Source organism: Schistocerca gregaria, chromosome 3 (genome assembly GCF_023897955.1).
Source record: "Schistocerca gregaria isolate iqSchGreg1 chromosome 3, iqSchGreg1.2, whole genome shotgun sequence".
Classification (NCBI taxonomy): Eukaryota; Metazoa; Arthropoda; class Insecta; order Orthoptera; family Acrididae; genus Schistocerca; species Schistocerca gregaria.
Window position 1 is genome coordinate 522,273,711 of NC_064922.1, and position 15,150 is coordinate 522,288,860.

Genomic DNA, 15,150 nt, shown 5'->3' on the forward strand with positions numbered 1-15,150 from the left:
GAACCACGGGTCGTAACACATCTGAAATGTAACGTCCACTGTTCAAAGTGCCGTCAATGCGAACAAGAGGTGACCGAGACGTGTAACCAATGACACCCCATACCATCACGCCGGGTGATACGCCAGTATGGCGATGACGAATACACGCTTCCAATGCGCGTCCACCACGATGTCGCCAAACACGGATGCGACCATCAGGATGCTGTAAACGGAACCTGGATTCATCCGAAAAAAATGACGTTTTACGATTCGTGCACTCAGGTTCGTCGTTGAGTACACCATCGAAGACGCTCCTGTCTGTGATGCAGCGTGAAGGGTAACCGCAGCCATGGTCTCCTAGCTGATAGTCCATGCTGCTGCAAACGTCGTCGAACTGTTCGTGCATATGGTTGTTGTCTTGCAAACGTCCCCATCTGTTGACTCAGGGATTGAGACGTGGCCTGTCATCTCAACTGATAGTGATACGAGGTCGTTGGGATCCAGCACGGCGTTCCGTATTACCCTCCTGAACCCACGGATTCCATATTCTGCAGTCACTGGATCTCGACCGACGCGAGCAGCAATGTCGCGATACGATAGACCGCAATCGCGGTAGGCTACAATCCGACCTTTATCAAAGTCGGAAACGTGATGGGCCGCATTTCTCCTCCTTACACGATGCATCACAACAACGTTTCAACAGGCACCGCCGGTCAACTGCTGTTTGTGTATGAGAAATCGGTTGGAAACTTTCCTCATGTCAGCACGTTGAAGGTGTCGCCACCGGCGCCAACCATGTGTGAATGCTCTGAAAAGCTAATCATTTGCATATCACAGCATCTTCTTCCTGTCGGTTAAATTTCGCGTCTGTAGCACGTCATCTTCGTGGTGTAGCAATTTTAATGGCCAGTGGTGCAGTTTTTATCATGAGCGATTGAAAAGTTTTGACCGGTAGCATAATTTCAACCTATGAATATTCCTTTTAAATTTTCTCTCCTACCTAAGCGATTAAGTGATTTAACATTCCGGTCAACCGCTTGTGGAACGGAAGTTTTGTCATTACTGTTGACTACCTCCTCCTGAGTTGTCCATGCCAGGAGACCGGAACGGAGTATTATTTTAGCTACAGAAAATTTTATCCAAGAGGATGAATCTTCATTAAATTACACACTAGAGCTGAATGTCTTCGGGAAACATAAAGACTGTAGTTTCCTCTTGCAGTATCACAACAGAAAAGCCATATTGTTTACGGATACAAGACAAAGTCTGTCAATCATCCAGACTGTTGTTCCTTTGATTAGTATAAAAGACTGCTGCCTGTCTTCAGCAGCCTTATGTTCGCTAACCACTCTGCATATACCTTTCCGATGCCGTTGCATCTACGGTACACATATCTGTGTCGCCGAGGCATGCCGAGGTCCTTGGTTCGCAAAGTTTGCAGATGATTTGGGAAACGGTCCGAGGGTCGATAATTGTAAAAGAACTGATTAATAGCACTCCCTTATCGTACAGTATTCATATTCAGTATGCGACAATATGCAAACAACTTGGTTGGTGGGTTTCCATAGGCGAGTACCTGCAACACGTGATGAACACTAACTGTGTATTAACGGACGACTGACACTTTTCCTACCAATGGAATGCCTTTATATACGCCATAATCTCCCGTTTCGCAAAATAGAAAATAAAGTTAAATCTTGGCTCTTTATTACACGTAGCTTTGTCCCAAAACACTACTAAACCTGTCCCGTAGCTTCGCCCCAAGACATTTCTAAACTTGTACATTCAACCTTCACTATTGGAAACAATCTTGATATTATTATTGATAATATCTCCTACTAGGTGTCGCAAAATCCGTCCACAATTCATGACCCCAACCTCTCATTGTGAGGAAAACGCCGTGCTTTCGTTTTATTTGTCTGTTACCATACAGCAGTTGTGAGCCACAAACGCGCCAATACACTACAGGTGCAAAATAGCTGTCAAAGCATGCTCCTCTTGCTAACAAATGATTCTGGAGGTTATCAGTGACCTCGGAAGGATAAAGGTGGTTGTCAGTCATGGATTCTGTACTAGAAAAGGCCGTATACCGTTACACCTCGAAAAGAAAAAAAAAAGAGAAAGAAAAAGAAGTGTATGGCATCGTTGGCTGAGAGTGGCTGCGTACCACTTAATGGGAAAGCTTAATGTTTCACCGTACAATGTACCCGTTTCCATACAATATATGAGAATTGTCAAATTTTCGAGTCAGGGTGACTGTAATGGGTGTGCATACTGCTTGCTGTCGAGCTTGAGTTGTATGATGAGGAGAGAAGGGTGAGGGTGATACCAGGTGTTGACATATACCCTACTTCTATTAAATGGCGCGAACAGTAAAGTGGGGTAGTCGAGTTCAACGTCCCCATCCGAAAGACGCTTCATTGTCAATAGCAATACATGTACTCACTTCATAAACAATTCACAACACGAAAATATTAGGAATTTGATGGAAGACGTTGACGCAAGGCCTGGTGTTCAGAAATTTCGCTCCATGACCTGTCTTTCCCTTGCACCCAAATATTGGTGCTGAATATTCTTCCCATCACCAGTTGAAACTGGATACCTCAAGGTCGAACTCTGTCAAACGTCAGTACAACTGCTGCAAGAGAAACTTACAAGTAATTTTTATTTGTGATGTTATTTCTTTGTGTGGTTTACTATTATTTACGACTTCTCATTGTAATGTACAGTGGTGCTAAATTTTATTAGTTACTGCATACTCAAACATAATTTTTAAAATTTCCTAACCTTACTATGAAAAAAATTTACTTTACTCTGTTACATATGCTGTTTGTGTTCAGTGAACTACAAGTTATAAATATCTTCTTGTTACCACTTGAGTGACACCCACGAGTCTATGAGCACTCTTGGTCTGCAGGGCTGTCTTATGTAATCTTCAACTGAAGAGCAATGGTTCGTCACTGTTGGGTAGGCCTATCCACCCTTACATACATTCCTCGTCTTACGAGTGGGCTGTGTAGTCTGCAAGTTAATATAATTGACTCATATGGTTCCATTCCAGAAATATCAGCCCAAAAATTGTATGTGTAGGCACCATAGCATGAATGTAACTTGACCGAATAATGTAATGTATTCAGTAACTGTGTAGCTGCAAGGAATGCTGACCTAATAAATTTATCAATTACAGCCGGTTGCAAGTCTCCAAAAAGTACTTTGTTAAGTACACCAAATTCCGATTACTCAAACTTATTCTAGAATACCTAGCAAATGCATGTTTCTATCGCTGCGAAACGTTCTGATCAGAGCTTAAGATATCGTATCGACCACGTTCACATGCACCAGTGTTCGTGTACAGCGTAAGAGGGGAGGGGGGGGGGGGGGACAAAATTATGGAAACATAAAAAACACAGCACATTATCATGTATACTACAGTGTATGAAAATTGTTGACGTACAAAACAGCTTGTAGTCACTTCTGAATGGATAAATACAGTCCCTGTCTGGCTTTAAGGGAGTTTTATACTACTCCTCCAGCAAAATAGCGGCATGTTCAGGTAACGATGACAGATGGATAGTCATTACCTACCCTTCTCCCCAAAGTAGAATACGAAGGCACAATAATGAGATCTGGTGAATGTGGTGGCCAGGGGGACATGTGGCAATTTATCCTCATTCTCTAAAAACAGTTCTGGATGATGCGAGCTGTTTGAACAGGGGGCCGGTCGTCTTGGGACACAGCATCCCTACTGGGGACAGACATTGTATTATGGTTTGGATCTGAGTAGCGAAAAAGGTCACGTAATCCGTGGGAGTAATGTTTCCTTGCAGAGTACCCAGGGGACCCATGAAATATCACGATTTGGCTACCAAATTATCACCGATCACCTGCCGTGTTTCACTCCTAGCAGATAAACTCGACCAGAAGTTGGATCGGTGTGTAACAAGACTCATCCGACCAAATGACTTTCTTCCATTGCTCCATAGTGTAGGTTTTATGGCTTCGGTACGACGTTTTCCTTTTACGGGCGGTTGCATAATTGACGAGTGGCTTTGGAGTTCCAACTCGGCCTACAACGCCGTGCTAGTGGAGATCCGCTCGTGTTGTTTTGGTGCCAACAGATTTCGCAAGTGCGACATTGAATTGTGCAGTGACTTTTGGATCTGTCGACCTCTTGTTTCTCGTCACAGTACTCTTCAAAGAACATCCATCTCGATCACTGGATATACACTTTCGTCCGGTGGTGACGTAACAGATGACGTCTTTCGGCTTTTCCTGTAAGCGGTATAAGTCTTCAGTACGGTGCCTCTAGAAACACCAAACACTTCTGCTCCCTTGTTTACGGAGGCTTCCACTATACAAGTAACAACAATTTGTCCACGTTCGAAGTCACTAAGCTCCGCCATAATCGACTTACAACCACACGGAACACTGTTGTGAACTCGACTGACACTTGCAACGTATTGAGAACATCGCGGAGAGGCCGTTGTGGTGAAATTCAACAGCGCAACCTGCGGGTTTGACTAACATCTGCCTTTATGTTCAAGCACGGATTTTCGCGGTGTTTCCGTATTTTTGTCGAACCGCTGTGGGTAGTGCAGTGCACGACCCTATGCTATGTTAACCTGTACAGCGAAGTCATCCAGACTGACGAAAAGTTCAGGTGACACCAGAAACCGAAGTTTAGTCTGTGTACCATGGCTGCAGTTGTGACTGAATGAAATCATATCAAGATCCCGCAGATCGTTAGTGTCTGTTGCCAACATAACTTTCATCTCTTGTGAAAATTTCAGTTCGGTGCTCTGATTACAACTCTCACGAAAAATTCTGTTGAGCCATATTGCAGTCCACCCACAAACAATATGTTGCCTGTCCCACACTAAATGAATTTTACTTCATCCTAATGTCGAATGCCTATGCAGCCAGCACACAAGTATGCTGTAGCTGCGGAGCGTGCCAGCTTAAGTATGCTCGTGTCTCTATAACTAATTTTCTTCAGTTGAGCGGTGTTAATATTTATTAAAAGGTCATTTACTTTAATCTAGACAATCATTACACTAAAAACGTACTACAACAATTTTATGACTTTCCAAGCTAGCAGCTTTTTCACCTTGCAGCTGATTCGGCAATCCCGAAAAAATTGTTCCTTTAACAACAAAAAAAGAAGGAAAAAATTGGTAAACCTACCAGTCTGTCAAAATACATCGAAGCAGGCAAAGATATCTAAATACAGCGTGTAACCCTGAAATGTTTTTCGTACACTTTTCACTAATGCTATCGAATTTTGCACATTGTGCATCTCTTTTGAATTATAGTCAATTTTATTAATCAGCAGTTCAGTTGAAACTAATTTTACCATGAAAACGTTCTTCTATCTATAAATTTCCAACAGAGGAATCTAGATAATGTGTATGCTTATATTGTGCTATGGCCTTAGGATGTGTACAAGAATGGGTTACGGGGTTCTGGCAACATTTACGTGTTTCCTACCTTAATGTTTTGGCTTATGATCTCGTTAATGTATAAACAGACATTTTGGCCAGATGTAGTTGCTGGAAGTAGCTATCATTTGATATAGTGTACATGTGTGTTACTATACTAAGGTGACAAAAGTCACGGGATAGCGATATGTGCATATACAGATAGCTGTAATATCGCGTATACAAGATGTAAAAGACAGTGAATTGGCGAAGCTGTCATTTATAGTAAGGTGATTAATGTGAAAAGGTGTAAGACGTGATTATGGCCGCACAACGGGAATTAACAGATTTTGTACGCTGAATGGCCGTTTGAGCTAGGCGCATGGGACAATTCATTTCCGAAATCGTTTGGGAATTCAGTATTTCTAGATCCACATTGTCAAGAGTCTGCCTTGAATAAAAAAATTCAGGCATTATCTGCTGACAACCCCGTGGCCGATGGCTTTCACTTAACTATTGAGAGTAGCGGCGTTTGCGTAGAGTTGTCAGAGATAACAAGCAAGCAACACTGCGTGACTAACCACAGAAATAAATGTGGGACGTACGACGAGAACAGTGCGCTGAAATCTGGCGTAAATGGGTTATGGCGACCGACAACAGACGCGAGTACCTTTCCTAACACCGTGATATCGTCGGCAGCACCTCACCTGGGCCCGTGACCCCCATATCGGTTGGGCTCTAGGCGACTGGAAAACCGTGGCGTCGTCAAATGAGCCCCGAGGAGCAGGAGAGTAGTGCTTAACGACCAGTCGACAACGAGGTCATTAGAGGCGAAGCACCAGCACCATCCTAGTTTTTCGGTTATGCGATTAGGGAAATCACGGAAAATCAAAACCAGGATGGCTGGACATGGGTTTGAACCGATTACCCCGATTTCAGTTGCCAATGCAGGTGGTAGGGTTGTCAACAAGGCACTGTGCAAGCTGGTGGTTGCTCCATAATGGTGTGGGATGTGCTTACATGGAATGGACTGGGTCTTTCGATCTAGATGAACCGATCGTTGACTGGAGATGGTAATGTTCGGCTACATGGAGACCATTTGCAATCATTCGTGTACTTCATGTTTCCAAACAATGATGAATTTTTATGTATGACAATGTGCCATGTCATCAGGCGACAGTTATTCGTGACTGGTTTGACGAACATTTAGGACATTTCGAACGAATGATATGATCACCCAGATCGCCTGACAGCAAACCCATCAAACATTTATGATACATAACCGAGAGGTCAGTTCGTGCACAAAATCCTGCCCCGGCAACACTTTCGCAGTTACGGACAGCTATAGAGGTAGCATGGCTCAATATTTCTGCAGGGGATTTCCATCGTCTTGTTGAGTCTATGCCACATCGAGTTGTCGCAATACGCCGGGCAAAAGGATGTCCGACACGATATTAGGAGGTATCCTATGACTTCTGTCACCTCATCGTATATTGATATAAGTGAATATGAAGTACTAGTGATTCGAATTCTTTTGTTTTTACTTTATTCGCTGTAGCTTTATCTATTTCTATCTTATAAATCACTCTGATACGTCAATGAGCTCGTTTCATCAATACTAATAAAATGAGCACTCAGATTTTTCATAGCATTAATGGAAGATAATAAAAATTGATTATCGTTGGATACAATGGCCAGCTCTTTCTCTGGCTGCACCGGTCAACTGTCGAAGTCACCCGAGGGTGCCACGTGTGCAGAGCTCGACTTGCTCCCCTGCCGCAAGCCCCGGGCCAGGCTGCAGCCATCGATTACTCGAAGCTCCGCCCTGTAGCCGTTCGAGCCGCCAGCTGGCTGCCCATTTATCACACTTCTCCTTTGGCAACTCCTCCTCGTAGGCCAGTGTTTAGAATGCCAACGCAGGCAGTCACGGTACTTGCCTCCTTTGTCTGTCACGTGAGCAAGTTGTTCACCTCGCCTGCTTGTCTATGTTTGTTTACATTTCTTGCTTTAGATCACTGTTCAAAACAGTTGAAAATTGTAATTATAGTTAATTTTTCCTAAATGACACGGAAACTTCTTGAAATAAGTAAATATGAATATTTTTAATTATACTTGCGTTTGTGTTTTATTATGATTTACGTTCTATACATTATAATTTAGGCATGTGCGCAGACTTGTCTTTACAAGCTAGTGATGTTAAATTTATGTAGTTTATATACAGGGTTACTACCATTTTCAATCTATTGTGGGAATTAGATTTCACACTGAAATTTTTGGACGACCCTAAGGCTTCACTCTAGAAACTTTTTTGATTTCTTGGAATGAGTAATGTCTATGTATTATCACATGTAACAATTCGATGTGTTGTTATTATTACGAGGTTGAGTCAAATGAAACCCTTAAATGTTTTTTTAAATTTTATTTATTGTGCAGAAGTGGTACAAAGAAGCTGTATCACTTTTCAACATAACCTCCCCTATGCTCAATGCAAGTCCTCGAGCGCTTACAAAGTGTATAAATTCATTTAGAAAAAAATTCTTTTGGGAGTCCGCGCAACCACTCATGCACCGCGTGGTGTACCTCTTCGTCAGAACGGAACTTCTTTCCTCCCATTGCGTCTTTGAGTGGTCCAAACATATGGAAATCACTTGGTGATGAGGAATGGAGTTATTCCTTGCTCGCTATCTTTGTTTCCGGTTGGTGGAGGCGAACCGAGGTTTCGTCCCCAGTAACGATTCTTGTAAGGAGGCCATCACCTTCTCGTTCAAAGCGCTAAAGAAGTTTTTCACACGCATCAACACGTCGTTCTCTCATTTCAGCACTCAGCTGCCGTGGCACCCATCTTGCAGACACTTTGTGAAACTGGTGCACATCAAGCACAACGTGGTGTGCTGATCTATGACTAATCTGTAAAGATGCTGCAAGGCCATTCAGTATCACTCGGCGGTTTTCCTTCACTATGGCTTCAACTGCTGCAATGTTGTGTGGAGTCACGACTCGTTGTGCCTGACCTGGACGAGGAGCATCTTCCACTGAAGTCACACCATTTGCGAACTTCCTACTCCATTCGTAGACTTGGTGCTGTTTCAAACATGCATCACCGTACTGAACTTTCATTCGTCGATGAATTTCAATAGGTTTCACACCTTCACTACGCCTAAAAAACCACATAACAATGGCTCTGAGCACTATGGGCCTTAACATGTATGGTCATCAGTCCCCTAGAACTTAAAACTACTTAAACCTAACTAACCTAAGGACATCACACAACACCCAGTCATCACGAGGCAGAGAAAATCCCTGACCCAGCCGGGAATCGAACCCGGGAACCCGGGCGTGGGAAGCGAGAACGCTGCCGCACGACCACGAGCTGTGGACTAAACCACATAACAGAACTCTGTTCTTGACTGTTGCAAGTCGCAAGTGGGGCTGCCATATTTATACTGATACTGCGACGGTATGTGTGCATCTGCACTATGCTCCCACCTACAGGCCATTCTGCACGCTGTTTGTAGCACGCTTACCAACTTACAGGATAACGGCCCGAAATTTCGATTTGTTACTACAAATTTAAGGTTTTCGTTTGACTCACCCTCGTATTTTTGTTGATACTCTAGTATTATCTCTTCTTTCACGTGGAGTCAGGTTATCGATGGCAAGTTCGCCATACGTCAAATAATATCCAGCAATCGAAAGAATAAGAAGAAAACGGTATCTGACTGCCAACAAAGGGGGATTAAGAAGCAATGTTAGGAATTACTGTTTTTTGGTAAAGTAAACCTAATACATTGAGTCTCTGATGTACTTCCTGCTTTTTGTTTTGTTTTAAGTGGCGATTTCCTTTGGGCAACAGTTATCAAAAAGAAAAGAAAAAAAATCTGTCAGCAATGTTTACCGCATTATGGGTAAGTATGTGAAAGCGATTTGATTTAGATGCAAGTCAAAATTTTTCGCTGCCTTAAAATAATAGCACAAATATAATTCAGGGCATATTTTTGTTTTTTAATATTGTGCTATGATACTACGACTTTTCCTAGACGTTCAGAGTTTCATTGTCAGTAATATTTTTGTTTTCCTTGTTTTGCGGGTAATGTAACATCCATTTCACTGTGAGTTGACACACGGGTACGGTACAGCGATTCAGCTTCAGAGTTCATTACTTCTCGAAAGTAACAGTCAGACCACGTTGCTGTAAAATCAAAGGACGATGTATGTGTGTAGCTTCTCTAAATCCCAGAAGCATGGCATCAGAAAAAAACGGTGAAGAAATAACTCAAAATAAATTAGGTTTGTTTTGTTATGTATTTCGTAACATTTATGTATTTACAGATGGCAGTACGCCTGCAGTAATCCTCTCGTTCAGTGGATCTTGAGGATCGGTGCGGCAGCTGCGTAGGGCAGAGGAGCGGCGATGGCGGGGGCGGCGACAGCCAGAGGGGCGGCGCGCAGAGCTGGGGCTACAGCCAAGGCGGGGGCGGCGGCGATGGCGGGGGCGGCGTAGGCCACAGGGGCGGCGATGGCGGGGGCGGCGACGGCCGCTGGCGCCACGGCCACGCCTCCCAGGTAGCCGGCCGACACGGCGGCGAACAACAGGGGCAGGATCACCTGTAAGCACACAGCACGCGTCTCACATCGTCGTATTCCAATACTGTTCGTGAAACAATTAGATAGTTTCTTCATTTAGCGACTGTGTAATTTCACGACATCAAGTAACACGAATATCGGGTTTGTTCCTTAAAATGGCAGATGCGTTTCCTTTCCCTCCTTTTCGTGTCAGCGCTGCATCTTTACTGATGTCATCCTCGGCTTCACGTTAAGTATTAATATTCCTTTTTTCTCATATGGGAGACAAACAGAAAATAGTGTCATAATTTGAATGATTAGGAATCGCACGTGTTTGAACATATGTAAGTGAGACAGTGACATATCATTTTATGGCCATCCTTCTGTGCCAGCCCTGTTCATTTCTGTAAGTTGACCAGTCGGTTTCCGGGAGGAAAGTATTTTTTCCCTAGTTCTCCTAAACAGGTGGTGGATGGAGCCGAGTAGTCGGATTTCATAGATGAGCATTTACCAGCACGGGCGGTATGTTCAGCACTCTTTGCAAAGCATTTCCCAAAGGACCTCCCAGAGAGAAGCACCTTGGAGGACCTCGATAAGTGGGAGCAGGAAATGGGCACTGAACGCCTGCATTCGGTTCCTAATTCTGATTGATTTAAAATCATAAATGTTGAATTACTTTGCGGAGTGGTCTGGAGGTCACGAAATAGAGGATTCGTTCAGCATCTCTCGTGTGGCAAAGAAGTTGTGAACCTTCTGGAGCGTAGGTGGTGTCTTCGCTGTGTACATCAGAAGTCGAGAGTAGGTGATCCTTCGTGACCAACCAGTTTCGTTAGTGTAACCCGAAAGGCGGGAAGAATTCGAAGTGCATTCGCAAATTCGGGCGTGGAATTCCACTTCGCGCTTTCCGGTCTTTTTCGACGACTGTTGTGGATTAGTGAGTGTGGACTTGTTAGGCAAAACAAGACCTCAGAGCAGAGCACTGAGACATTAACTAGCTAGAGATGGTGTGATGTAAAAGTGACGGACGTGTCCTGGGTTAATTGATACCAATAAATTTAATCTGTGGCATGCTAATTTTAGAGTGATATTTTTTGGGTCTCTCGCTATTGAGTTTGAGCTGTGTTCTATTTTTGTTGTTATAGTGATTATCAACACCAATCACTAGTAGCCATTTGAAGACGGTGTAGTTAACTATTAGCGCTGAACCTTCCAGTCCAGTGGTCGTATCTTGGATTCTGTTTTGAAAATATTTAGTTAGCAATAGCGTTCTTGGTGACTGACTTGTGTAAGATTGTCCAAATTCAGTGTCCAGATCTCTTTTCCTCATTTTCACATCCCGTTTTGCGCCAGCGGCCCGTCTTCAGGTCATTTGTTACAATTACAGACTAACCTGTCGAAAAGTAAATTGAAAATTCGCTGTCCTGACAGTCAGGCTCTGTATCAGCAGTTCAAGATGATGTCTTCTAGTGCGAAGAATCCAGTGATTCAACCTAATGTATTCACAGTAGCGTCAGCAAGATATGGAACTAACGATTATGTACTGCACTGTTGTACTGTCACTTAAGTGACATAAAGCAATCATACTGCGTATACTGTCTCTTTTCTTAAGCGCACTAAGCGTTATTAATAATCTCTGTTTCAGAAACAACTTCATCAACTTTCTTCAGGTCTTACTGCTCCTATTGTAGGTAATACCCTATGAAGACAGAGCAACTCGCGTGCTGGTGGAAATTTATGGTTATGTGCACATCCCAACTACTCTGATATTATTCTTGTTTGTTACGTGCGCGGAGCTCTCACACGAGTGAAAGTGATTAGCTCCGTCGAATTCATTACCGAAAGCATTATTTACTCTATAAAATTGGTATAGGTCAGTGATAGCTAGACATAATTTTGTTTATTCGTGAATAATTTTCTAAGATCCGCGAATTGTATATATATTGGGCTGCCTGAAGCCGGTTTTTAAATCAATGAAACTATTTACAACTGAAGCGATTAATTATGTGCCTCCATTATATATAGGACATAAGAGTGGAAAACTACTTGGATTTTCTTTGGAAAACGTTGAACAATGCATTTATTTTTTCTGTTATGCGGTAGTAACCTGCAGCCATTGGAACAAGATAGAACGGTTTAAAATCATTTTCTTAGAAATAACACGCATAACATATTTAGAGAATCTTTAGGATATCTAATGCCACTGACCGAACTCTTGTAAGGCAATATCAAATTGTGCATGTACTTTCTGTAAGTTGGATTACGAGGGTCAGTCAAAAAGTAATGCCTCCTATTTTTTTTCTACGTTTAACTGTCAGGAAATTTAAATGCAATTACATAGGTTGAAAACCACAACATTGAGGATCATTTTGTCATTTTTCAATGTAATCTCCGCCCATCTCTACAGTTTTGGTCCATCTTTGAACAAGGGCATGTATCCCAGCACGGTAAAAATCACAGCTTTGCTTCCTAAGCCATTGACGCACGGATGTTTTGACGGCCTCCTCATCTTCAAAATGAATCCCACGATGAGCTTCTTTTAGTGGCCCAAACAGATGGAAGTCTGATGGTGCCAGGTCAGGGCTGTATGGGGGATGAGGCAAAACTTCCCATCCAATTTTGACACTCTCGTCAGAGGTGTGACGACTGGTGTGTGGTCTTGCATTGTCATGCAAAAGAAGAACATCTGCCATTGATTTTGTTGGGCGAACTCGCTGAAGACGTGCTTTAAGTTTTTTGAGGGTTGTGACGTATTGAACAGAATTTATTGTGCATCTCTGCTCCAAAAAATCAACCAGAATCACACCCTCTGTATCCCAGAAAACTGTTGCCATAACTTTCCCTGCCGATCGCACAGTTTTGAATTTTTTCTTCCTCGGCGAGCTTGTGTGACGCCACTCCATTGACTGCCTCTTTGATTCGGGTTCAAAAAAATGCACCCATGTTTCGTCCCCGGTCACAATTTTTTTCAGAAACTCATCTCCCTCCAAACGGAAGCGCTGCAAGTGTTGGGAGGCTATTGTTTTCCTTGCCTCTTTCTTCTGATCGGTTAACATTCTTGGAACCCACCGTGCACAAACTTTTGAGTACCCCAATTGTTTAATAATCGTGATCACACTACCTTTACTAAGAGAAATAATGCGACACACTTCATCTGCAGTCACCCGACGGTCACCACGAATGATGTCATCAACTTGCTGAATGTTGTGTGGAGTCACTGCACTCACCGGCCTGCCGCTCCGCTTTTCGACAGTCAACGGTGTTTGCCCTTCAGCTTCCTTACAACGACGAACCCATCGTCTAACAGTGCTGACATCCACTGTCACAACACCATACACCTTCTTCAGTCTTTCATGAATGCGTATGGCCGTTTCACCTTCTGCATTCAAGAATTCAATCACACAACGCTGTCTCAAACGAACATCGATGTCGGCCATCTTACAAACTTCTGCTGTGCTGCCACCTGTTGACACAGAAAGTTACTACTGCAGTGGATTGCAGAAGAAGGTTTGAGGAATGGCGCCAAATTCAAATTTTTCACTTAACTTAATATTTTTAAGTAGAAAAAAAATGGGAGGCATTACTTTTTGACCGACCCTCGTACAAGAACGGATGGTCAACAAAAGTTTCTTCTGGTACGCGACCGCATTCTCATGTTACCTCATTAATCAATATTTCTGCCTCTATTGTGAAAGTATATGAAACGTTGATTTAGAAAACATGATGCTTCATTTCAGTTTGGAAAGATTACATTGAAGTTGACAACGTTTATTCAAAACTATGCTCGCACAAACAATAAATTCCTGAAGAAGAAAACCGGAAGACTTCGCCAAAGAATAAATGTCTGTTCTATTTTACCAATTTTATAGCTGTAAAAGGGTCATTCTGTCACATGTAAGATGTAAACAGAATAAATTAATCATATTTTTCATTCAGGAACCAATATATGTTATTATATTTTCACAGCTCGGTAATTACAGGCAGCTGTCGACACCATGTCATATACTTTCGAAATATTGTCGACAGGAGATAGCACCAACACCATAAAAAGAGTTATACTGCTTATACATCTTTTACTTCACGACTTAAGAAATTTTTGTTCCTGCGTGTCTTTGTCGTCATTTCTGACGTCAGTCTGATGATATTCAACGAATAGCTTTGACCTCTACTTGCCAGTATAATGGGCCGTTTACTGTGGTACGTAAATCTGACAACTATGCAAAACGAGCAAGAGACGAGTAAGAGACTGCTTATGTTTTAATATTGCACTTTCTACCATACTTCATACAGAAACATTATTTGTAATTGTTTCCTGAAGTAGAGTCAGATAATTAGCCGCTTCAGTTTAAATAATTTTACTGATTCAAGATGATGACCGGTTTCGGGAAATTATATGTCCAGTTTCGGGAGTACTGGGCTGCAAAAGAGAAAATGAAGAAAGTATAACAAGCGAATGTGTGACAATTAACACTTTTTTGTGATTCCTGTGGTGAGTCTCGGTACACCTATAATATGGGGTTAATACAGTCAGAATAAAAGCACGGATGTCGCACCAGATATCCACAACATGACCTAAGAAATGTGATCCGTCAAAGGAAGAAAAAAGAGAGAAAAATGTTAAAAGAATGTCACCGAACAACGTAAGGTGAGGTGTGTAGCCGCCGCACACTGTGAACACTAGGTTAAACGTGATTTTAAACCAATAAAACTATTTACAACTGAAGCGATTAATTATGTGACTCTATTACAAAATTAAGCTGCGGATCCGCTTCTTAGGTTAGCATGGACGTGAACTAAAACAGATGAAGCCAGCAGGAAACGAGGCTCCCCGGCGACTCACCAGCTTGTACATGTTGTGTGTGTTGTGTCGGCGGAGCAGACTGTGCTGACCAGAGGAGGGTCCGGGTTTATATACCTGCAGAGCCACGCCCGGCGACCCTCTGTGCGGCCTTGCCTCCTGCAGCGGACCCTGGACAGCCGAGTCTGGCGGTGCTCCCATTGTCCGGACAGCAGCCGTAGACATCGTCACTCTCGTTATTCACATTACAAGGCAAAGGTCAATAGAGATGTCATATACAAGAAGTCTCAGACCTCAAGCGTCAAAGTTATGCACACGGTAGTGGACCCTGTATCAACTTGTACCTTAGAGCAACTTACAGCTGGTAGCAACTGTAGAATGTGACGACCGCCTCAG

At 42.9% G+C, this 15,150-nt stretch overlaps 1 protein-coding gene across 1 annotated transcript; it reads right to left on the reverse strand.

Annotated features, from left to right (window-relative positions):
- Positions 1-9,679: 9,679 nt before the first annotated feature.
- LOC126356350 (cuticle protein 16.5-like) lies at positions 9,680-14,868 on the reverse strand. Its single transcript, XM_050007336.1, has 2 exons — positions 14,797-14,868; positions 9,680-10,001 (listed from the first exon to the last, which is right to left on the reverse strand). The coding sequence occupies exons 1-2, from the start codon at positions 14,806-14,808 to the stop codon at positions 9,756-9,758; spliced, it is 258 nt and encodes an 85-aa protein (XP_049863293.1). The 5' UTR covers positions 14,809-14,868; the 3' UTR covers positions 9,680-9,755.
- Between the last annotated feature and the right edge of the window lie 282 nt (positions 14,869-15,150).